This window comes from Salarias fasciatus, chromosome 4 (genome assembly GCF_902148845.1).
Source record: "Salarias fasciatus chromosome 4, fSalaFa1.1, whole genome shotgun sequence".
Classification (NCBI taxonomy): domain Eukaryota; kingdom Metazoa; phylum Chordata; class Actinopteri; order Blenniiformes; family Blenniidae; genus Salarias; species Salarias fasciatus.
Window position 1 is genome coordinate 20,715,904 of NC_043748.1, and position 23,334 is coordinate 20,739,237.

General features: G+C 49.6%; 2 protein-coding genes across 2 annotated transcripts; both read left to right on the top strand.

Moving 5' to 3' along the window:
* The first annotated feature begins 3,904 nt into the window (after positions 1–3,904).
* On the top strand, positions 3,905–5,920 carry gh1 (growth hormone 1). The gene is given in 9 exon segments (XM_030088891.1): positions 3,905–3,914; positions 4,165–4,226; positions 4,229–4,297; positions 4,384–4,440; positions 4,442–4,504; positions 5,407–5,550; positions 5,645–5,717; positions 5,720–5,772; positions 5,861–5,920. Coding segments are annotated over 9 exon segments (591 nt in total).
* A 565-nt stretch (positions 5,921–6,485) lies between these two features.
* On the top strand, positions 6,486–21,964 carry cdc27 (cell division cycle 27). The gene is given in 28 exon segments (XM_030088892.1): positions 6,486–6,660; positions 15,630–15,705; positions 15,793–15,940; positions 16,111–16,236; positions 16,318–16,415; positions 16,518–16,663; positions 16,791–17,011; positions 17,098–17,211; positions 18,795–18,859; positions 18,862–18,897; positions 18,972–19,075; positions 19,172–19,304; positions 19,307–19,348; positions 19,511–19,549; positions 19,552–19,627; positions 19,629–19,680; positions 19,766–19,918; positions 20,003–20,083; positions 20,242–20,266; positions 20,269–20,295; positions 20,298–20,367; positions 20,496–20,572; positions 20,575–20,612; positions 20,788–20,842; positions 20,845–20,915; positions 21,034–21,079; positions 21,082–21,107; positions 21,392–21,964. Coding segments are annotated over 28 exon segments (2,559 nt in total). The 5' UTR covers positions 6,486–6,534; the 3' UTR covers positions 21,680–21,964.
* Positions 21,965–23,334: the final 1,370 nt, after the last annotated feature.

Here is a 23,334-nt window from a genome sequence, read left to right on the forward strand (position 1 = left end):
ATATTTCTACTAAGGCTCTCGTTAAATAAATTGTCTCCGGAAGAGTGGGAAACTGCTTGCAACGAACCGCCATCTTGGAATATTATGTCATCGCAAGGGAATGAATGTGTAAAGGCACTCTTGAATGAGAATAAACCAGCAGATTGATTCCAAATCAGCTTTCAGGCGCTCTCATGGTCATTTTAAAGCGTACTTAACTTTTTTCAGCATTAAAAGTCATAACCGAGGACACGACCGTCTCTGGGGCAGCAGGCGGAGCGCGGCGAGGGGTTCCTCAGCTTGGCATGACCACGAAACGTGAGCTCGGAACGGAACCTATCGGCATGGAGGCGCCGTGTCTCGCCCTGCCGCCACTCCGTGCGCCTGCCAGGTAAACAGCCAGGCCGTAGCCCGGGTCGGGCGGAGGGTTTAATGTTCGCTCAACGTAAATTACATGCTGTACTTAAAAACCACTTGATTGCAGACTTCAGGTACAATCAATTGTATCGTGCATGCACGTGCACATCACATACACACACGTTCTCAGAAAGAGAGAGAGTGAGAGAGAGAGCACTGCAGACCGTTCGTTAACTTACTTTTCCTTTTTAAATATGTGTTTGGGTGAAAGCAGCGAGTCATTTCGAGTCGGAGGGCTCAAGTCCAAGTGAAGCCTCGAGTCTTTGTTGGTCAAGTCCAAGGCAAGTTGCAAGTCTTTGAAAAAAATTCAAGTCAAGTCAGAAGTCATCAAATTCATGACTTGAGTCTGACTCAAGTCGAAGTCATGTGACTCGAGTCCACACCTCTGTGGACGAGTCACAATGGAAACATGATCCCAGTTCTATGAATGTTGCCAGTGAAAGTTCGAACCCTCAAGCCCATTTTACAGAACGGAACATTTTACAGGATTCGGAGCACATCTGATGTGGAACCATCACGTCGCCACAGCAGTAGCCACTACTGTAATTATTGGCTGTATTTCTTGTGGCTTGATTCGCTGCAGCCGCGACACAGTCACAAATGATCCGACAGCGAGTCTGTTTTCTCAGCATACGGGAGCCATCGGGCAAGGCACTGGACAAGACATGATGGGTTCGTAAAGTGGCGGTGACTGGATGCAATGGACACCACAGACGACTAGATGACACGGAAAACTGGATGCCATGGATTACCAAATGCCACTGACGACCGGATGACCGGATGCCACTGACAACCAAATGCCAACGACATGGCAAACCTTCACTGCAGAGCTCCGGATCCAGTCCGGTTCCGCTCTGGATCTGGTGTTCGGTGTTCAGTAGACTCTCGTCATCTGATCTGATCCAGATGTTTGTCTCGGCTGGATGAGGAGAACATCTGACGCATGCAGAGAAGAAGTCACATTGAACTGGGAGTCGGTGTTTTTATCGCGGCTCTTCAGCAATAATCATCCGGTGAATCTAGTTTCTGTTGGAGACACGCTGAAATAGTCACACTGCTTCACCTGCACAGGTGAGTCACTGTATCATCATCACCACGGCAACCAGATGAGGCTGATCTCAATAAAATGGCGCTAACAGCCAGTGTGAATATTGAAAGTGAGTTAAACAGCAGGTCGGACACACACTTCATCCATATGAGCCACTGTCACACAAACACACCGTGAATAAACAGCAGCGACACACTGATCCGACTGGTGATCCCGCCGCTGACACCATGTTTGTTCTTACACCACCAACCAACACCACCGAGAGAACACATTCCAGCTCCGTCACAGCTGCCGCCTCTTCAGGGGGTTTATTCAACCGCAGAACTTGTTGTTCTGTTTCAGCCTGCAGACCGACGTCAGCAGGAGCCCGTTCTTCTAAAGCAACATTCTGTCGGCGAGAACAAGGCCAAGATCTGGAGCTTCCTGCAGAACAGCCGAACCAGCAGAACAGCAGAACAGCAGAACAGCAGAGCAGTAGAACAGTCGAACAGCAGAGCAGGTAGAACAGCAGAACAGCAGAGCAGCCGAACAGCCGAACAACAGAACAGCAGAACAGCCGAACAGCAGCACAGCAGAGTAGAGGAGCAGCAGAACTCTGTTTGTCACATGAGGCTCTGCAGCTCACTCTGATCACTACCCACACTTTACATCTCTTAAAGCGACACTAAGGAACTTTTCAACCTTAATAAAACATTTAATATCTTTTGTGATGACACATCGACTTACAACGGGTTGAATGACCCCTCTGTCACGGGCTGAGGGCGTCAGTATTGCTTTCACTTGGACTAAGAAACTGTGAGGAGGGTGGTAGGAACCCAGCACACGGCATGCGTCACATTATGATATAATATTGTTTAGCCCCATTAGATTCATTACCTCGTCGCTATCCGTCCTTCACACAGCCACTGGAAACAAATGTAGGCGAGTTCAGTCTGACAGCATGCCACACGGGAGCAGCATTTTACGACGTCACGCACTAGTCCTCATGGGAACTGTAGTATTCCTTCAGGCAAACACTACCGCCTTTGTCCACTGGCGCCGCCAAAATCAACGGAAACTGAAAGTTCCTTAGTGCTTTAAAGCGGGAAATCAGTAAAGTTCAACTTTTGTTGTCAGTTACAGGAGGAAGCTGCTCTGATGTTAATGGATGTCATCACTCCTCTGGCACTCCTCCATCAGTCCTCTGTCACCCCAACATCACTCCACCGTCACTCCTCTTTCACGGCTCCATCACTCCTCTGGCAACCCCTCCATCACTGCTCTGTCACTCCAAAGTTACTTTTCCATCACTCCATCACTCCTCTGTCGCTCCTCTATCACTTCTCTGTCACTCCACTACTCCTCCCCCACTCATCCATCACTCCTCCATCACTCCTCTGTCACTCCTCCACCACTCCTCTGTCACTGCTCCATCACTCCTCTGTCACTCCTCCATCACTGCTCTGTCACTCCAAAGTCACTCCTCTGTCACTCCTCCATCACTTCCTTTGTCACTAGTCCCATCACTGCTCCGTCACTCCAAATCACTCCTCCTATCACTCCTCTGTCGCTCCTCTATCACTCCTCTGTCACTACATCAATGCTCTGTCACTCCTCCGTCACTCCTCTGTCACTCCATCACTACTCTGTCACTCCTCCGTCACTCCTCTGTCACTTCATCACTCCTCCATCACTCCTCCGTCACTCCTCTGTCACTGCTCCCTCATTCCTCTGTCACTCCATCACTCCTCTGTCACCCCACTGTCGATTCTCGTCACTTGATCACTCCTCTGTCACTCCATCAATCCTCCTCATTCCTCCATCACTGTTCCTTCACTCTGTCACACCAAAAGCTGTCATTGGTGGTTAGTTGGAGCAGGTGGAGGCAGGTGGAGGCAGTGTGAAGACAGGTGAGTTTCAAACTGGGAACCATCAAAAACCACAAGAGATGAAAAAAAAGGAAAACAAATATTCAAACTACAACTAAAGAAAATCGTTATATCAGGATCAAAACCTCAGAATACTCAATATACTGAGATTAATGCAGTACTCAGAGTACTCAGTTATACTCAGATTACTCAGTACTTTGATTATTCATATTACTCAGTACTACTCAGACTATTCAGTACTGGAATCTTTTCATCACGTCAAACAGTTTCGAGCGTGCGCACACACACACACACACCACACACACACACAAACACACACACACACCACACACACACACACACACACAAACACACACACACCACACACACACTGCAGTTTCAGGTTCCTCTTGCTGAATTTATTAATGAAGTTTTCAGCTATAAAACCAGGAAAGTGTGAGGTAGAACATCAGAAATCAAACCACTGAAGTCAGGTTAAAGCTGCTCATCCAGGACCAGAACCAGAACCAGAACTACAACCTGAACCTGATCCAGGACCTGAACCAGCACTGCAACCTGATCCTCATCCAGATCCAGAACTAGAACCAGAACTATGGAGAGACGTGAGACAAGTAGGTACCTGTGTGCCTCTCACCCGAATGGGTTACCTTTGTCTCTGATGAGTGTCTCAGCTGAGTGTCTCTCCTGAGTGTCTCAGCTGAGTGTCTCTCCTGTCTCTTCTGAGTGCCTCTCCTGTCAAACTTTCTGACCTGTCTCTCAGTCATGTGTCTCAGCTGTGTTTCTGTCATTCGTGTCCCATTGTGTCTCGCCTATTAGTCTTTCATCTGTCTGTCTCTGTCGTGTCTCTGCCAGTCCTCGTCCTGCTGTCCCTGCTGTGCCTGGGCGTCTCCTCTCAGCCAATCACAGGAGGCCAGCGTGTCTTTCCATCGTGGTCAGCAGAGCCCAGCACCTCCACCGCTGGCCCAGAAACATCTTCTCTGACTTTGTGAGTGCAGCGTCCACAGCAGAGGACGAGGACTGCTCGTCCCACTGCGGTCTCGGCGCGTTCTCACGGTTCTGTTTGTGTGTCAGGAGAACACTCTGCAGAGCGAGGAGCAGCGGCAGCTCAACAAAATCTTCCTGCAGGACCTTCTGCCACTCGGACTACATCATGAGCCCCATCAACAAGCAGGATACACACGCAGCTCCGTGAGTGTTCTGCTTAGAACTCCCCAGAACTCCCAGAACTCCCCAGAACTCCTTAGAACTCCCCAGAACTCTTCAGAGCAACACAGTACTACTCAGAACCGGTGCAGTAATACCAGTACTATCTGGTTCTTAGTCACATTAGAGTATCCTGCATAACTCCAGATCGTAGCTCAGTTCCTCGTATTCTGACACTCACTAGCTCCACGGTTCAGTGAGGACCGACACATTACTGTAGAGAACAAAGTACCAGCTTTAAGCAGCACTGATTCATAGAAGTACTCAGTTGTACTCATCAGTATGACATGGTTCTGTGAGTACCACCTAGGGCAATAATGCCGAGTACTGCATTTAACTCTATGGTGCTGCCCAGTGCTACAAAACAGGAGCATGGCTCCACATGGTACTCCATGGTATTAGATGGTAGAAGACGGTACTAGATAGTACTACATGGTACCCTCATGGTACTTCATGGTAGTAGATGGTAGAATACGGTTCTAGATACTGCTTCATGGTGTTTCATGGTACGCGATGGTGCTAGATGGTACTCCACTGCCACTTCATGGTATTTCATGGTAGTAGATGGTAGAAGATGGTACTAGATAGTACTTTGAGGTACTACGTGGTATGCCATGGTACTAGATGGTGCTAGATGGTACTCCGTGACACTTCTTGGTACTACATGGTACAACATGGTAGTACATGGTACTACATAGTATTTCATGGGACTACATGGTACTAGATGGTGCCACATGGTACTTCATGTTATTTCATGGTACTAAATGGTGCTTCATGGTACTTTATTTTACAACACTTCACAGTAGTTGTTACCAAGTCTTACACATCATCAGCTGTGCTTCCACAGTACTTTGTTTGCCACACCTGAAGACGTGTTCCGCTGTTCTGCAGGTTCTGAAGCTGCTCTCCATCTCCTACCGCCTGGTGGACTGCTGGGAGTTCCCCAGCCGCTCTCTGTCCACAGGCTCCGCCCAGAGGAACCAGATCTCACTGAAACTGTCTGAGCTGAAGACGGGAATCCTGTTTCTGATCAGGGTGAGAACACACACACACACACACACACACACACACACACACACACCACACACCTTCCCAGGCCATCTGTGTGATTCCTGTCTGGACGCTGCAGGAGAACCAGGACGCTGCAGACGCCTTACCTGACAGCTCGTTTGCAAGCTTCTACCAGAGCGTGACAGCCGAGGACCTCTGACTCGAACCTACGAGATCCTGGCCTGCTTCAAGAAGGACATGCACAAGGTGAGGAGGAGGAGGAGGAGGATGGCGCCACTGCGAGGTCCGAGGTGCAATCCAGATGAGACAGCTGTTGCTTATTGTGTGCTTCCAGGTGGAAACCTACCTGACCGTGGCTAAATGTCAGCTCCCAGAAGCCAACTGCACGATGTAGTCGACACGCCGAAGATGTTCCTGTTCTGCAGAACCGTCTCCACGTTCTGCGGAGCTGCAGCTTCAGCGTTATCAGCTTAAGAGGTGTGAGGGTGGTTGGTGTTGAGGATGATGCTTCAATAAACCGTTCCGTGTTGCATTGAGTTGTTTGTGTTTTTTGTTCTTTGGCATCATGGGAAAAAAAACCTGAACTTCTCTTTTCATTTCAAGTTTATTTAATATCATTTTACTTTTGATTTTTATGCCTTCATCCCATGGAGGAATACATTCATCGATCCATCATCAGCTTCAATCATCCACCATCCATCCATGAAGGGCTTCCATAGCAACAATGTCTCTTTTTCCTTACAAGAGGAAGTGTACAGAATCCTATAGTGTGCTTCAGTAGTTTGTTTTACCATGATCTCCAATTATTATAGAATAATGGGCTGAATAGACGTGTTTGCCATCAATTCCATTTATTGAAGTCTTTCAAGTGATTCTTTACTTGAGCAGTTAAATGTAGAACCAGTTTGAACCGCTAGGTGGCAGCACTTCGGCTTTTTCCGCTCCACACCTCAGTCGGCCTCGGGAATCTTCGGCTTCCGCTCGGCTGCTAACGGTCGGGGTGTTCAAATGTTCGGCTGCGGCTCCTCTGGAGACACAAGTGAAGAAAGAAGCGCGAGCAAAGAGGAAACAGACGACGGGAACCGGCGGACGGAGGGTAGAGGCGGGATGACGGTGCTGCAGGAACCCGTCCAGGTAAAAACACAGCCGCGGCTCGTTGTCATGAGCGGGGGAGCCCGAGCTGCCCTTCTCTCTCCCGGCCTCAGCGGCAGGTCCAGTCCGTGGTGCGAGAGCCGATCCCCGGTCACAGGCCTCGCAGCCCGCGGATCTTCTGTCAGTGGGTTCAGATCGCGATTGTTGCGTTAGGTTTGAGCTGTCTGCAGTCTCTGGTTTGTCTTTCACACGATGCTCGGCTGTTTTGCTAACAGCAGACTGGTTCTGATTCAGTCATGCCAGAGTCCTTTGAAATATCTGGCAGATTGAGCTTTCAGGTTATTTCCGTCACATTACACACAGAGTGGAGCAGCTGCTGCACTCTCTCCTGCCGTGTTCGATGTCGCACTTTTCTTCGGCACAGGTCTAACAACTTAATTTATTTGACGTTAGGAGATAACTTACAATAACCTGGGAATGTTCCCCATTCGGGCCGTCAGAGCGGCGGAGGTCACAGCCTCCGTGGACTCGTTAAAGTTTTATTCCCTGCGCTACTGGCCTCGTTTGGGAAGCTGTGTGTGAGCCGGATTCATCAGTAAACACGGACTGCAGTGTGTGTGATGTTCGGCTGTGTGTGTCGGTTAAGGAGCTATGAGAAACTGTCAAAATTCACGTTATGTATGACTGACGCGCTAAGCTAACATGCTAACAGTTTTGTTGGCTAACAGTTAGCCTAGCCGAGCCTCCGGTTAGCACGGTGTGGCCTTTTTAAAGTTTACCGGACGTCATAAATGACTGTCATGACAGTATACTCCGTCTGATGGTCACTAAACTGTACACATTTTAACTCGACGAGCTTGAACTTAGCCGGAGCTGTCTCGCTTTTCCTTGCTAACACCAGCTAATGTCAGCTAACAGCCGGTTAACGTTAGCTTTTTAGCTGCCATGTCTGAGAAAAAACAAAAAACAAAAACAACAACCTGTCTGTCCTGAGGAACGGAACATCATCAGCTGATGTTCTGATGTTCTACCTGGAACCTGTCCTGAGGAACGCAGGATCATCAGCTGATGTTCTACCTGGAACCTGCTCTCAGAGGATCATTGGTCCAGGTTGGGTCCCGGGTCCCCAAGGGTCCAGGTTGAATCCAGGGTCCTCCAGGGTCCAGGTTGGGTCCCGGGTCCTCCAGGGGTCCAGGTTGGGTCCCGGGTCCTCCAGGGGTCCAGGTTGGGTCCCGGGTCCTCCAGGGGTCCAGGTTGGGTCCCGGGCCTCCCCAGGTCAAGGGTCAGCAGTAGTGAAGCTCTGCAGAAGCTTCACTCAGCAGCCAATCATGTCGATTGCACCCAGATCACATGAGCCATCTGCTGCATGGAAACCAGAGTTTAATTGATCACAGTGAATTTCAATTATTGAGATGACCGGTTGTTGCTTGACTGTTGCTTGAGGGGGAGTGATCGCCGAGCTCCTCGTGAGTTCAGGAAGCTGTTAAGTTCCATCCTGTCACAGCGGCCCAGGAGTTTTTTTTCAGTCCGATTGAAAACAATCGTGTTGAACGCACGTGTATACATGGCAGTCTAAGCAATCCACGATGAATCCTGGTTCTCCAGGGCCCGGGTGAAGCGGATTCTGCAGCGTCCTGTGACATGCGCACAAAGTCTCTTATGGAACTTTCAGGTCTTTAGCTCTACAGCAGCAGTCCTCAGCGCCCAGCAGAGTGTTTCTATCTGCTGGATCGCTGCTCAAATAATGTTCCAACATCTCCATGATACGCTGCTGAAGGAGCAAGCGCTCCCCCAGCTGGAGTCCCGTCCTGGCCAGCGGCACGTCTCGGTGTCTCGGGGCTCCGCGCGCCTGCCGTGGTTTCAGATTAACTGGTGTCCGTGTCAACTTGTGACCAACAGATGTTGAAAACCAACTGAAACTTGTAGTGGTTCGAGAGTTCCCAGCATATTTCGTACAACATGGCCGATTTGCCATTTTTGGAGCACTGCGCATGCGCGGCTCCCTCCGCATGAGGACCATGGGACGCGCGCATCAGCCGCATGTCAGTTGTTTACATCCGCAGAGCTGGAGCATCGCCTTTCTGCATAGGGTTAAAACACATTTGTAATCATGTTGGACTCTTCTTCCAATCAGACATAAGAATACGATCCGTAAAGTAGTGTCTTACGTGTTTATGCAACAGAAACCATTTGAATGGGATGATAAGCATGTTACCTGTCCAGCAGAAACTTCCCCATGTCCTGATCAGTCCTAAATCCCTTTGTTCTTTGAATGTCTGCCTCCTCGTAGAAGAATCTCCGAGTAAAACACGTGTTTTGCCCTTCTTTTCTATGGCCTTTCTTCTATCCTCTGCCATCTCAAACAATGTTCTTTTTTGTGGCTAGCCATCTTCGGAGGTGTTCGCGGGAAGAGCAAGCCGCTTCTGAATGAGGTGCTTCGGTCGCTCCCACTGCATGTCACTTCCTAAACGATGCTCTGTGCCATGCGCGGCTCGAAACCAGAGCGATCACAAAAGGCGGCGACTCGACATGATATTTCATCACGCAAACGCATTTCCCACATGGATTGGCATTATGACTGCCCAATCACGATTTGGAACCAAACAACGCTGATTGGTTCTAAGGATCTTCCAGTTTGTCTTTAACATCTGCTGTTTCCAGCCTGTGTTTACAAAGAACTCCGTTGTCACTCGTTAACATGGGAACCAGTTAATCTATAATACCGGCCGGGTGGTCGCGAGTAGTCCGCGATGGGACCCTTTGAACAATTACCTCCAGCTCTCCTCTCCAGTGTTTGTTCTCTTGGGATTTTTATTAAAACAGCCTTTCTCAACCACCCTCCAGTTCTTCTTCTTGTTTTTGACTGTCCTGCTTCCCGTTCACTGCGCACGTCACTCCGTACGATGGAACGCATGCGCAGAAGAAATAATCCCCCGTTTATACGCTTCGCTGGCGTTTATATGACACACGGAGCGGTTTATCGATTGGTGTACACCACCTCGTACAATCGGACTCGAAATACAATCCGCTCCGAGTGAAGCGGATCCACTCGGTGTCATATGAACCTTTTACAATCCGCTTCGCGTACAATCCGATTATACGGGCCTGTGGAAATGTGGCCAGTGTCCTGAGTCTGGTTCTGCAGAACGTCTCCTCTGGTTCTACCTGACTGCGTGTGGGTGGAGGTTGGTGGAGGTTGGTGGAGGGGCTGCTGGAGCAGATATCAGTCAGTCTCCCCCAGGACAGCTGTGGCTACAGATGTAGTTCAACACCATCAGGTATGGAGAGGCTGAGGGATGAAACCAGAGGAGCGCTTTATGAAAACCAGTCATTGTTATTAATTAATTCAGTGTTCCTGGCAGCTTTGCTTGTCAGTCCGTGTGTGGAAAGTTACTGTGGCGAAAACGTGACTTCTCTTCCTAAATGAATGCCTCTGCTCGTCTGTGCTCTGGCGATCCAGGGAGCAGTTATCCAATCCATTTCAGCTCATCTGATCAGTCGGTGTATGTTGCTCTGGGATCAACTGGGATCAGCTAAACCCTGTCTGGGTGTGGGATTCAAACCCGCAGCCACCCGTCTGTAGATCAGGGTTTAAACTCAGCTCAGTCAAATCAGCGCTGCCTCCATTCAGGAGTTTTTGACCTGCTGACCTTTTTGGTTTTCCTCTAACCTGCAGCATGTTTGATGTCTTCAATTCTTACTCGATAGTGTGCGTGTGTGGTGCGTGCGTGTGTGTGTTGTGTCCTGCCGGTTGTGTTTGAGAGTAGAACAGTATGTTAGATGCTCAGTTCCACTCAGTCCAGGACCACAGCTCTGTCCACGGCGTCCCAAACACGTCTGTCATGAGAACATCAGGACCTGTGAGGGGAACGTTCTCTAACTTCAAGCCTCCATCACACATAACAACGTGGCTTTATTCTGAAGAGAGCCGGGACGGATCCGCCTGCTGTCCTCATGCTTTGCTCTGAGTGAATTGACCTGGAGCGGCAGCGTCTGTAGAACCACAGAACCGGGTTCCACTGCTGCGTTCTCACTGTTCTGGATCAGCTCTGAAGTCCACAACCAGCTTCTGGTGTGTGGAACCGGCCCGGCTGGATCACAGCAGCTGTTTTCTGTTCAGGACCGAAACGCTGCAGAACCGCTGTTGTTTTCAGAGCTGGCCGTGTGTTCACACACACCCCCCCCCCCCCACCCCAGGCTGATATGACTGGAAGGAAACCGAGAAACTGATCCCTTTATTTTTAGATACTGCATGAAAACCCCTGAGCTAATTACCCCCGCCCCTCCAGTAGCCACAGCACCGGTTTAGGATGTGAGGCCGTTAAGGATCGTTCCAGAAAGGGGCATCAGTGTCTGCACGTGTAAATGGGGGCATGGATAACAAATCAGAACCGTTTAGAAGAATCGATAACCGTGTTCACATTTTCCTCCTCCTCGTTCTTTTCCACCTATATATGATGTTTTTGTGGTGATAATGTTTCCTGGAAACTTCAGACATGAACATCAGCTCACTAAATGTCTCTGAGGCTGAGTCAGAGACCAGTTGCCATGGAAACAGCCCAACAAGCTGGAGGGAGAGACCTGCTGCTAGCATCAGCGCTAACACTAGCTAGCTACAGCTAGCAGTTCACAAGCTAGCATGAGGGATTTCACTAGGGCTGTAGTGATACGCAAAAAATGGTTTGGATACGTACCTCAGTTCTGAGGTCACGTCGATACGATACGGGAACAAAATACAAAATCTAAATTTTCTTTCGTCCATGCTTCACATGCCTGCATGTCGGCTTTGCCCGCGTACCACCGATGCGCACGCTCTTCTCTCCTGCTACATCTGGGCTCACAGATGCAGATTCCATGCAGGCGCACATGCTCGAGAAGCTTAACCAACACTCTAGAGTCTACACTGTTTTCTCTGCTCCTTTATCACAGGTTATTATAGGAAATGAGGCACATATATTGTCAGTCTGTTATCATTTAGTATCAGAGTTTATTTAGCTTTTTCTTGTGGTTCTGAATCGCGGGGGCGGCGCCGAGTGATTACATATTTAATTTCTATCGGAAGACCTTCTCCTCCCTCCAGACAGTCTGCTGTCTCCATGCGTGGCTTTTTCACGCTCTGGGTGTCTTTGTAGACGGAGCTGCAGCCTGATGGCTTCACTCAGTCGCTTTTCAAAGTTGGCGTCCGTCATGTCTTGTTTGCTGTGGCGCTCTGGCGCATGTGTATACCAGCGCGACCTGCGCATACGCACAATGCGGTCACAAAATTTGGGCTGCGCTCGGACGTCCGCGAATCGATCCACGCAGACCCTTGCGTCTAGAGTAATTCATGGCGATTTTTTACGTCCCAGGGACCAGTGCGCACCCGGGAGGACATGTGATAGCAGGAAAGAGGCTGCAGTAGCCATCATGCACAGGCTGCAGGTGCAGCTGCACATGTTAGCGGCCAGAACGTAAACGCACGCAACATCCGGCCCGTGAGCCAAAAATAAATAAATAATTTCCGGCCCATGAACTCAGCCGTGCACAGCGCTGTACTGAACTGAACGTCATGTACCCTAAACGACTTAATACAAATACATGTATTGTTACACCCCTACACTGAGGAACATATCATCAACCTAACAGCTGAAGCACTTTAGTCTTAGAACCAGTAGAACGCTTTGATTTAAAGGCGCTGTATCATGCAAAATTCACTTTTTGCATGTTTTAACCCTAGATTGTAAATAAATGGATAGACCTGTCGTGACGTCACCCATAGCGTTCCCAACAGCCGTTCTGAAGACTTGAGCGAGTCTAGCAGGACGTGTCCAGCCTGGCACGCCAGACTGTCTCTCCATGCTCAGGGATACATGGGAAACGGTTCTGGTACCGCGCCAATTGAAGCTGACTTCTGCCGGGCCAATCACAGCCCACGAGAGGCGGGAGTAGGCCTGGGCGATTATATGATCGTGATTATTGATCGCGATTAATTTCCAGTCGATCACGGTGATCAGCCGTGAGCACATTTTCTCGATCAGACAAGGCAGAAATGTGCGTGACCACAGCCAATCAAAGTCGGCTTTTTCCTGCTCAACTTCCGCCTGAAAGTTGTCTGAGAAGTAACCAGAGATGGAGCTGAACGTGGAGCCGAGGGCAGCGAAGCAGATGAAGTCAGCCATGCCTCGGCGTTATCCTCTTAAGATGAGGCTGCTGCTGACAGGAAAGGCTGCTCCACCCGCACCGCTGCTAGCATACCGCTGCTAGCATACCGCTGCTAGCACACCGATCCGCAAAGAATCTGGTCTTTTTAGTAGGAACTACTTGTGATACAGTTTAACTAACGATCGTTCAGTTCTTCTCTTTTACTGAAAAAACGGTGCATCGCATCTGAACATATCTCCACGTCTTGCCGCTAACGCTCTCCTTCTAACAACATGCAGAGAGAGCCTGCAGTGCTGCAGCCCTGCTTCTTCTGTGGTGTCTGTGTAAAATAAGGTTGAACATGCAAACAGCACCCCTAGTGGCATGAAGTGTAAATGCAGTCATGGCGTCGTCCGTGGCCGTGGTCTGAATGAGGATCACCCTGGGGTTATTATGTTTCAGAAACCAGAATATTTATCTTAACACGAATATTGACGGCATGTAAACGTAGCCAGTGCTGTCTTTTCAGGCCACTGCACCATATGAGCAACATTCTAAGAGGATAAAAACAGTTACTTTTGTCTATTTTTTTTGTGTGTATTGTAGTTTTGTACTGCTACATTTTAGGTCTAATCTGTCCAATCTCGATTATTTAAATTTTGTACATTTGATGCAAGCATTAATGATGGCAGCAGCATATTTAGCATCAGAACTTGAAAATAATGTTTATATTCTAAAGCACCTTCATTATCTCCAGGCGGTTTCTTTAGTTTTTTTATCTTTTATAGCAACAAAAATCCTCAGGGCTGGAAACTGTCACACTGTAACTAACGATCGTTCAGTTCTTCTCTTTTACTGAAAAAAAACGGTGCATCACAAGATTTATTATCTTGGTGCGAGATTTTTTTTTCCATTTACTGCACTGTTAAGTGAAATTGTTCTTATTTTTCTATGTTTATATTATTTAATTTGCATTGCTATTTACTTAGTTTGTTAATAAAATGTTTAACTATTCTATTCTACTACTCTAGTTTTCAGTGCAGATGCTTTAAAACTGGTTTAAAAACAATATAACATATCGTGATTATAATCGAGATCGAATGATATGAAAAAAAAATCGTGATCATTTTTTTGCCATATCGCCAGCCCTAGGCGGGAGTTAGCGATGCTTCATATTATACCCCCCTCAAAACAATCATGGTGGCGGCCGCAACACAGCGAGGTTTTACCACGGCTCTGTCTGAAGTTTTGAACGAACTGAATTTGTTGCTGAAACCACAGCGAGAATCTGCTCTGAAGGCTTTTCTTTCTAACCCCCAAATTCCACCGGTCCCAGAAGCGCCGTTGTTAAAACGGATCACCAGAACGGAGGCGCGCGCCACGGCGCTGATGATTCGCTTCAGGTCGCCGCTTCTAAACGGCGCGGCGCTGTGCTCATGTGTGCGTTGATTTCGTGAACAAGACGCCGGCGCGGCGTGGGGCTTAAGCGTCTGGTGGATTTTGCAGGTAAAACGGACGTAAAACTCCATGCCATAATCCCATGTTTTGGACTACAAAACGACTACAACGGAGCGCTGCGTACGTCGCATTGTCGTTGCGTCACAGCCTTGTTTCTTGGATTGGTTCTCTCCGCTCAATAGTCCCGCCTCTCGTCAGCCTGTTTGAAATGCTGCCCCATTGGCGCCGTGCCAGACTGTCTTTATATGTGTGGAACACATGAAGTCAGTCTGGCATGCCAGGCTAGGACGTGTCCACATTGAATATTTGAAATTGGTGAAATTGAATTTGATGTAAATGTGATTGGTCCCGCCCATCACGTGGACAGAGGAAGCATTGTGATAGGGCGATTTATGCAAAACTTTAACTCGTTAAATGAAATTAACAGATGATTTATGTGAAAATCAGAATCTGGTGATGCAGCACGGTTATAGAAACTAGTGATCGAGACCAAAACATGTTCTGAAACCGGGCGCTTTATTTATTTGCATTCTGAAAATTGGCATTTTTAAATGGGTTCCAATGGGACTTGGGCTCTTTTTGAAACCAGCATCATCTGGAATTTCTCCAGAATTACAGCTTTTTTGCACTTCCGCATTATCTTCATGTTTCAGCGTTGCCGCTTTTTGTTTTTGAATTTTTGGGCGAATTCCGGTGGCTTAACCGGAAGCGACGCCACCACTGCACGTAGCGGAGATTACAGTTATGAACTTTAACCATCATCTGAAAGCTGCAATAAGTAAAGTTATGGCCAAAACACAAAGTATTACAACACGAGCAAGAGTCTGCGCCTGGTGAGTTTCTAACAGGAAAAGACGTTTCCGCGTGTCTTTTGTAGAGAAACTAGAGCTAAAGCTAACCCTTAGAGAAGCTAACACATTTTGATGATGTTTTGAAGCCCTGATTGGCCGAAGTAGCTGTCAGTCAAAGTCCACAGGGGGGAGAGGCGGGATTTTCATTGAAATAGAGCGTTTTCTCTTCCGGGTTTCAGAATTGGCCCCAGAAAATCTTTTATTTCACACAAAATGACTTTTCCTTGGCGCCAAAAATAAACTATTACCATGTTAATGCCTATACTAGGGTTTGGACGAGCTAAAAAAAGCATGATACAGTCCCTTTAATGGGACTATGAGGGGCTGGAGACAGAGTCCTCTAGTGTTCATAGAGCGCAACTGCTATAGAAAAAGATCACGAATCTCTGACGTCGTGTGTAACCGGTTACACGGCGGTTAGAAGTCCCTTTCACACCAGTAAAAAACATTGTAAATGTCGACACCCCTAGTTTCAGGTACTTGATAGTGGTTGTTAACCTATGGCTCTGTGTGGTGGTGGGGGACTAGTTAACCAGTTTCTCTGTGCGATAGTGGAACTAATTGACCCGTTTCTGTGTGCAGGCTGCAGTGTGGCAGGCTCTGAACCACTACGCCTACCTGGACGCTGTTTTCCTTGCCGAGAGACTCTATGCTGAAGGTGAGTCGTCCCCTCAGGCTGCTCCTCAACAGGTAACTGTAACCGGCTGGTTAACGCTCTTGTGTGTGTGTGTGTTGTGTGTGTCAGTGCGGTCGGAGGAGGCCCTCTACCTGCTGGCCACATGTTATTACCGCTCGGGGAAGCCGTACAAAGCCTACCGGCTGCTGAAGGCTCACAGCTGCTCCACACCACAGGTCCGCTTCCTGCTGGCCAAATGCTGCGTGGAGCTCAGCAAGTGAGTACACACACACACACACACACACACACACACACACACACACTCTGACATGGGGATTGTTTCTCTGAATGACTTTTCACTCTTGAATGAGTTTACTCTGTTTTTTCTCTCTCTCTCTCTCTCTCTCCCTCTCTCTCTCTCTCTCTCTCTCTCCCTCTCTCTCTCAGACTGGCTGAAGGAGAACAGGTTCTGATTGGCGGGGTGTTGAACAAACAGAAGAGCCAGGAGGACATTATCACGGAGTTTGGAGACTCTGCGTCCTTCACACTGTCCTTACTGGGACACATTTACTGGTAATGTGTGTGTGTTGTGTGTGTGTGTGTGTGTGTGTTGTGTGTCTGTCTGCAGCTGTACTCATGTGTGTCTCTAAGCAGTAAGACCGACCGTGTTGCTAAAGGAGCCGAGTGTTTCCAGAGGAGTCTAACCCTCAACCCGTTCCTCTGGTCGCCTTTCCAGAACCTCTGTCACCTAGGTAACGCCGCCGGTCCCCCCTGTCCCCCCCGTCCCCCCTGTCCCCTGCGTCCTGCTCCTGGGGGACATGTGACCTCAGCTGACCCTGTGCTCTTTGTTCCAGGAGAGAAACCAGACCCGGATCAGGTCTTCAGGTTGTCCTCTATACAGACCTCGTCTATAGCCCCGCCCCCGCCATCTGTAAGCCCCGCCCAGAACCCCTCCCACCGTCTAGACACTGCCCTCATGGAGACGCCGCAAGACACACTGGTACACAAAATACACACTCCTGTGGTGGCTTTCAGTGCCGCCGGTGGTCAGGTTCCTGGGATTAAACGGGACTCTGGCAGGTGACGGTTATAGATTATTACTGATTATTGACCGGCTTGTTTTTCAGGAGTTGAATCGTTTGAATCTAGAATCTTCTAACGGGAAGCTGACGTCTGATTTGTCGGTTTCCTACATCGACTCCTCCCTCATCTCCTCGGAGACCGGCTCCCTACTGGGTAACTCCGTTTCCATGGCGTCAGCCGGCTCCCTGCTGACGAAACAAAACAAGCCCAAAAGTGGGCGGAGCTTATTAGGAGGACCTGCAGCTCTCAGCCCGCTAACGCCCAGGTGAGTCCTGCTGGTGAGACACGCCTCCGTCTTTCCCCCGTCTTTCCTCCGTCTCCCCTCCAGGCCTGACTTCAATCTATCTGCAGTTTTGGCATCCTGCCCCTGGAACCCAGCCCAGGAGACCCCACATATCTACAGAACTACTCAGCCACTATGGAAACGCAAACTACAGCTCCTAGCAAGAAGGTACACGCATGCACGTGCACACACACACACACACACACACACACCACTGCTACATGTAGTTACACACCAGGCGCCATCATCCGCTGGTGAAACAAGAAGCCAATGCTGAAGTGCAGAAAAGCTGTAATTCCACGGAAAATCCAGCAGGGGGCGATGATGGTTTCAAAAAGAACCCGAGCCCCATTACGGCGTGTTTCCATCGACCGCGATGCGAATTTGTGAGATTAAATACAAAGTCAGTGTAGTTACGTGATTGTCGCTCAATCTTGTGCAGCGAGCGATGAAGCGAAAATTCGCTCACTGCTTGAGTTGAAGTAATTGAACTTTTCAAGCCATTTCGCTTGTTGACGCGCCAGGACAGCCTATCAGCGTCCTCTTGATAGCCCTGCTCCAGGGCTTGGAGTGACGTGATGCCGCGGCGCGCGGCGAGGGGTTTTTTGCATATTTGTACCAGCAGCAAAACTGGAGCGTCTAGCACGGCGCGATCTCATTTGTCGCGTGAATGAATTCGCGTCCACCGCTTCTGGTGGAAACAGTGTTGGAGCCCATTAGAGCCCATTCAGAACTGGGCTCTAGTTAATCCTGGTTTAAGATCATGTTTGGTCTCTCACTGGGTTCCATGACTCCCATTTTCACATCAATCATCTGTTGATTTGATTTTAGGAGTTAAAGTTCAGCATCAATCGGCCAATCACAGCTCCTCCTCTGTCCACGTGATGCGGTCATGTGACAGGCTCGACCGAGCTTCGGAACGCTGTTAGGGACGCCGTGTTTAGATATTAGTTTATTTTAGATAGATGCATCTTTCCTATTATCACCGAGAAATGATCATTTAGACGTTTAGATATTGAAAATGCCATCAAACAAAACTCTACGTTGAGGCTTAGCCAGGCAGTTTTATTTCTAAACCCATTTTTACAAACAATGTGTCTGAAACGGCTTTACCCTCATCACAACAGCATCCTCTGCCCTCAGACCTTTAAACTTACACACATTAAAGTTATTTATTACACAGTAGTTTCCAGTAGTTTTCTTTGCTGTGGTTCATTAAGTTCTTTGTGCCGACCCCACATGGTCTGTTTTACCAGTTTTATTGGACGGTATTATCTGATGGAAGCACGTTTGCTTTTATTAACACTGACTGTGGAAAGATGCTTTTAAAGGAATCTAATCGCTACAGGCGGCTGAATTGGGACGCCTTGAAATGTTGTCACAACGCACATTCAACCAGTCAGAAACGCCGTTTAAACTTTAAATACTGAAAACACTCGTACCTGACGGGTCAGTTCAGCTGAGACCCGAATCCCATCAGATGCTTCAGTCTCACAGCCAGTGCGGGACAGTCGGCAGCAGGTAATACAGAATATTTATAAATAAAATTAATCAAAATAAAGTGAATAGAATTAAATTAAAATAAATGTAGACATTTACTGCAACGGCAAAGTGAGACATAGTGTCGTAAAATATGTCCGCTTCTGGAAGGGTACTGACAGAGGACTTCACCTTAGCTCCGCCCATCTTTTATATACAATCAATGGCACACACACACACACACACACACAGGCTGTCTCACGTCCTGCCTGTCTCTCTCTGTCAGTCTGTCTCGGATCAGTCAGTCCAAGTCCGTCTTCAGTCAGAGTGGAAACAGTCGAGACGTTCTCCCATCCCCTTCAACCAATCACAGACGTCCGCGCCTCACACCAGGTAACCGCGGCGACGCCCCAGCCGCCTGCTTCCCGCTGCCGTCTGCGTGTCTCTGACCGCCTGTCCGCCTCTCAGTGGCTCCCTCAGGTCCTCAGTCCCAGCATGTCCGGCCCGCCCAACGTCCAGCCCAGAAGGAGCTCCAGACTGTTCACCAGCGCCAGTTCTACTGCCAAGGTACCGCCGGGGCCGGGTGCGGGGAGGGGGACTCTGACCTCTGACCTCCAGCTCTGACCCGCCTCTACACTCATCGGTCTGCTTTGGTCTCTGCAGGAGAACAGCAAGAAGCTGAAGATGAAGTTCCCCACCAAGATCCCCAACAGGAAGACCAAGTGCAAATCAGCCAAGACGTCAAACACCAACCTGAACGAGAGCCTGGACATCCTGAGGCTGGACCCGGGTCTGAGCCTCCCGGACACCAAGATCCCCAGTACCAGAGGGCTGCAGCAGGTACGGACCCCCCGGGCCCCGCCCACTGCCTGTGGAGGCCCCGCCCACTACTGGGACAGCGTCCCCCTCTCGGCGTCTCCTCTCTGGACGGTGACGGAGGTCGAGGCTCCGCCTGGCGGAGCGGCGTGGTGACATGTCTGCCTGTCCCCTCTCTGCCTTCAGACAGCGTGATGGCGTTGCTACGGGAACTGGGGCGTGGCTACAGGCGCTGTGTTCCTACAACTGCCGGGAAGCCATCAGCATCCTGAGCTCGCTGCCGCCGCAGCACTACAACACCGGGGGTCCTCACGCACATCGGCAGGGCCTACTTCGAGCTGGCCGAGTACACGCAGGTGAGGGGGGTGGCGGCGGCGGCGGGGGGCTCGACTTCGGGGCGCTGGCCAGCGCCGGTTGTCGTGACGACGTGTGTGTTTGCAGGCCGAGCGTCTGTTCAGCGAGGTTCGCAGGATCGAGTCGTACAGAGTTGAAGGAATGGAGATTTACTCCACCACCCTGTGGCACCTGCAGAAGGACGTGGCGCTGTCCGCCCTGTCCAAAGACCTGACGGACATGGACAAGAACTGTCCCGAGGTGAGACGCTGCACCCACACCACACCTGTCCGCCTGCTGCACCCACCACACCTCCAGACGCTGTAATCCGCCTCGTGTCCTCAGGCCTGGTGTGTGGCGGGAAACTGCTTCAGTCTGCAGCGAGAGCACGACATCGCCATCAAGTTCTTCCAGAGGGCCATCCAGGTGAGGGCCTCCCCCACGGTTACCACGGTAACCACAGTGACCGTGTGGCCAGCTATCTGACTGCAGACTGTGTGTGTGTGGTGTGTGTGGTGTGTGTGTGTGTGTGTGTGTGTGTGTGTGTGTGTGTGGTGTGTGTGTGTGTGTGTGTGTCTCCTCATGTGGATCCGGGCTTCGCGTACGCCTACAACTGCTGGGCCACGAGTTCGTCCTGACGGGGAGCTGGACCGGGCGCTGGCCTGCTTCAGGAACGCCATCAGGGTCAACAACAGACACTACAACGCCTGGTAGGTCACCATGGCAACCAGCTCACTGACTGCTGAGTCCCTGTGTGACCTGCAGGAGGCGCCATCACTCTGCGCGTGCGTAACTGTAACTGGCTGGTTAATGCTCTGGGGTGTGTGTGTGTGTGCAGGTATGGCCTGGGAATGATTTACTACAAACAGGAGAAGTTCAACTTGGCAGAGATCCACTTCAAGAAAGCTCTGAGCATCAACCTCAGAGCTCCGTGCTGCTGTGTCACATCGGAGTGGTACGTTCAGCATCTCACACCACACACACACCACACACACCTGCGTTGACAGCTGCAGTGGAAACACACCGCATGAGGCAGCGGCAGCCTTCAGGCTCGAGTCAGTCAGGACATGTGTTGTTCCTGTAAAGCGTAGAAACAAACTGTGCGTGTGTGTGTGTGTGTGTGTGTGCAGGTTCAACACGCTCTGAAGAAGTCTGATGCAGCTTTAGAGACTCTGAACCGAGCGATCGGATCGACCCCAAGAACCCGCTGTGCAAATTCCACCGAGCGTCCATCCTGTTCGCCAACGACAAGTACAAGGTGACGACCGCCGATCAGCACTCTGATCAGTACTGTGATCAGTAGTCCCGATGGACACTGGAAGACGTTCAGACTGAGTGAGTCTGAGGACTGGATGTCTCTGTCTCTGTCTCTGCAGGCCGCTCTTCAGGAGCTGGAGGAGTTGAAGCAGATTGTTCCCAAAGAGTCTTGGTTTACTTCCTCATAGGAAAGGTAGGAGACACACCAGGATACCACACAACACTGCACACTGGACACCACCGCACACTGGAGTGTCCACCACACACCTGAACACTACACACCTGGACATTACGCACACCTGGACATCCTCGCACACCTGACGCGTCCACGGCACAATCTGTCTTGATCTCACAATAAGCTATCAGAGCACATTTGTCCACAAAACTTTTATAGAAACAAACATGCTATGAACAATTCTTCTGTCACTGTCTGTCCCTCCACCCCCGTCTGTCCCCTGTCCGTCCCCCGTCCCTCAGGTCTATAAGAAGCTGGGTCAGACTCACTTGCTCTGATGAACTTCAGCTGGGGCAATGGATCTGGACCCCAAAGGAGCCAATAACCAGATCAAAGAAGCCATCGATAAGCGCTACCTGCCCGAGGACGAAGGTACGCTGTGGAGCGTGTGATTGGCCGCTGGTCCCGTCCGGTCACTGACTTCCTGTGTGTGTTCAGCGGCGGAGGTGGACGACAGTCAGGACAGCAGCATCATGACGGACGCAGACGACACGCAGCTCCACACGGCGGAGAGCGACGACGTCCTCTAACTCTGCCTCCTCCCCGGTCCCCGCCCCCTGCTTCAACCGAGCCCCGCCCCTCATCCTCTGACCTGGCTGGGGGAGTACTGTGCTAGGCAACATTTTAACAGAGCGCCTTGGTTTAGCTCCTTCCCCAGTGTTCTACTTCATCATCCGATTGGCTGAAACAGACTGCTGCTGCTCCGAAGCCCCGCCCCCTCCTCATTTTATCATGTCACCAAGCTCATCTGGCTCCATAGCTGTTTTTTATGTTCTTTTTATCATCCTGATGGAAATAAATCAATAAAAACTTGACCCCGCCTCCTGATGTCTGTGCACGGGCAGCCAATCAGAAACGTCCTCGTAAGGCTGACGCTGGTTGCTATGGCGATGCAAGACAGTTTTGGAGTTCGAATGAAACACAGGTGAGGCTTATGAACTAGTTTTCAATCACAGCAGTGTTGTGACACAAGTTGTAGGTCTTATTTTAAAGCGATACTTCAACATTTGGCAATTGGCCCATTTAGCGGCAATTCCTTAGTCATTTCGAACAGCATACTTACCTTTTTTTTTGTGAGAGCGAGCTGTTATTCAGAGGTGAGTCGGGGAAGGTTTTCAGGACGGACCACAATGGAAGTGGATGGTATTTTTTGCTTCCCCTCGTCAAAACTCATCAAATCAAAATCCAACAACCCCAAAACACTTTGGTGGACATGTATAATCCGCACATTCACTACGCTGTGGAACACCAACAATCATATTGTAGCATTCCGACACTGAAGCAAATACTGGGAACTACTTTTTCTTTTGAGATCACTACGCCCAGACGCCATGTTTAGTAAGTAGTTCCGTCTTCGCATAAACGACTGAATTAATTTTGCATTAATATGTCACAGCGTAGTGAATGTGCGGATTATAAAGTGTCCACCAAGTGTTTTTGGGGTTGTTGGATTGTGTATTTGATGAGTTTGACGAGGGGGAACAAAAATACCATCACTTCCATTGTGTCCGTCCCGAAAATCTTCCCCGACTCACCTCTGAACAAACAACAGCTCGCTCTCACAAAAACAGTAAGTATGCTGTTCGAAATGAGTAAGGAATTGTGCTAAATGGGCAATTTTGCCAAAAGTTGAAGTATCCCTTTAAAGACTGGTCTGAAAGTAGTTTTCTAAAGGAGGCGGACTGGTTCTCGACTCTTCTGGCATGGTTCTGTACTCTTGGGATGAGTTTGGTCTGCTCTGATCCTGGACCGGTCTGGGCTCTCCTGGACTGGTTCTGTGACTCTTGGGATTGTTTTGGGGCGTTTCTGGGGCCTCTGGACTAGTTCTGGACTCTTCTGAACTGGTTCTGGATTCTTTTGGGAATGTGTAATGGCCACTTGACGGTTCTCACGTGGCAGAGACGCAGTTGACCCGAAAACATGCGGCTGCAGTTCATCCGCGAACAGTTCAAATTTCGGTGGCACACCTGAAGTAATCATGTGACGTGTACAGCATGCAGCAGTGGGTGGGATGGGATCTGTGAACATCGTGCACGAGCACAAAACTTCACAAACGGTGAACAATGGCTGAGAAATATCCAGTGTGATTTTTTTTTTGTTTGTTTATTTTTAAATACAGTGCAACAGTGCTGATGTTTTGAATTAACTGGTGTCCGTATTAACTTGTGACCAACAGATGTTGAAA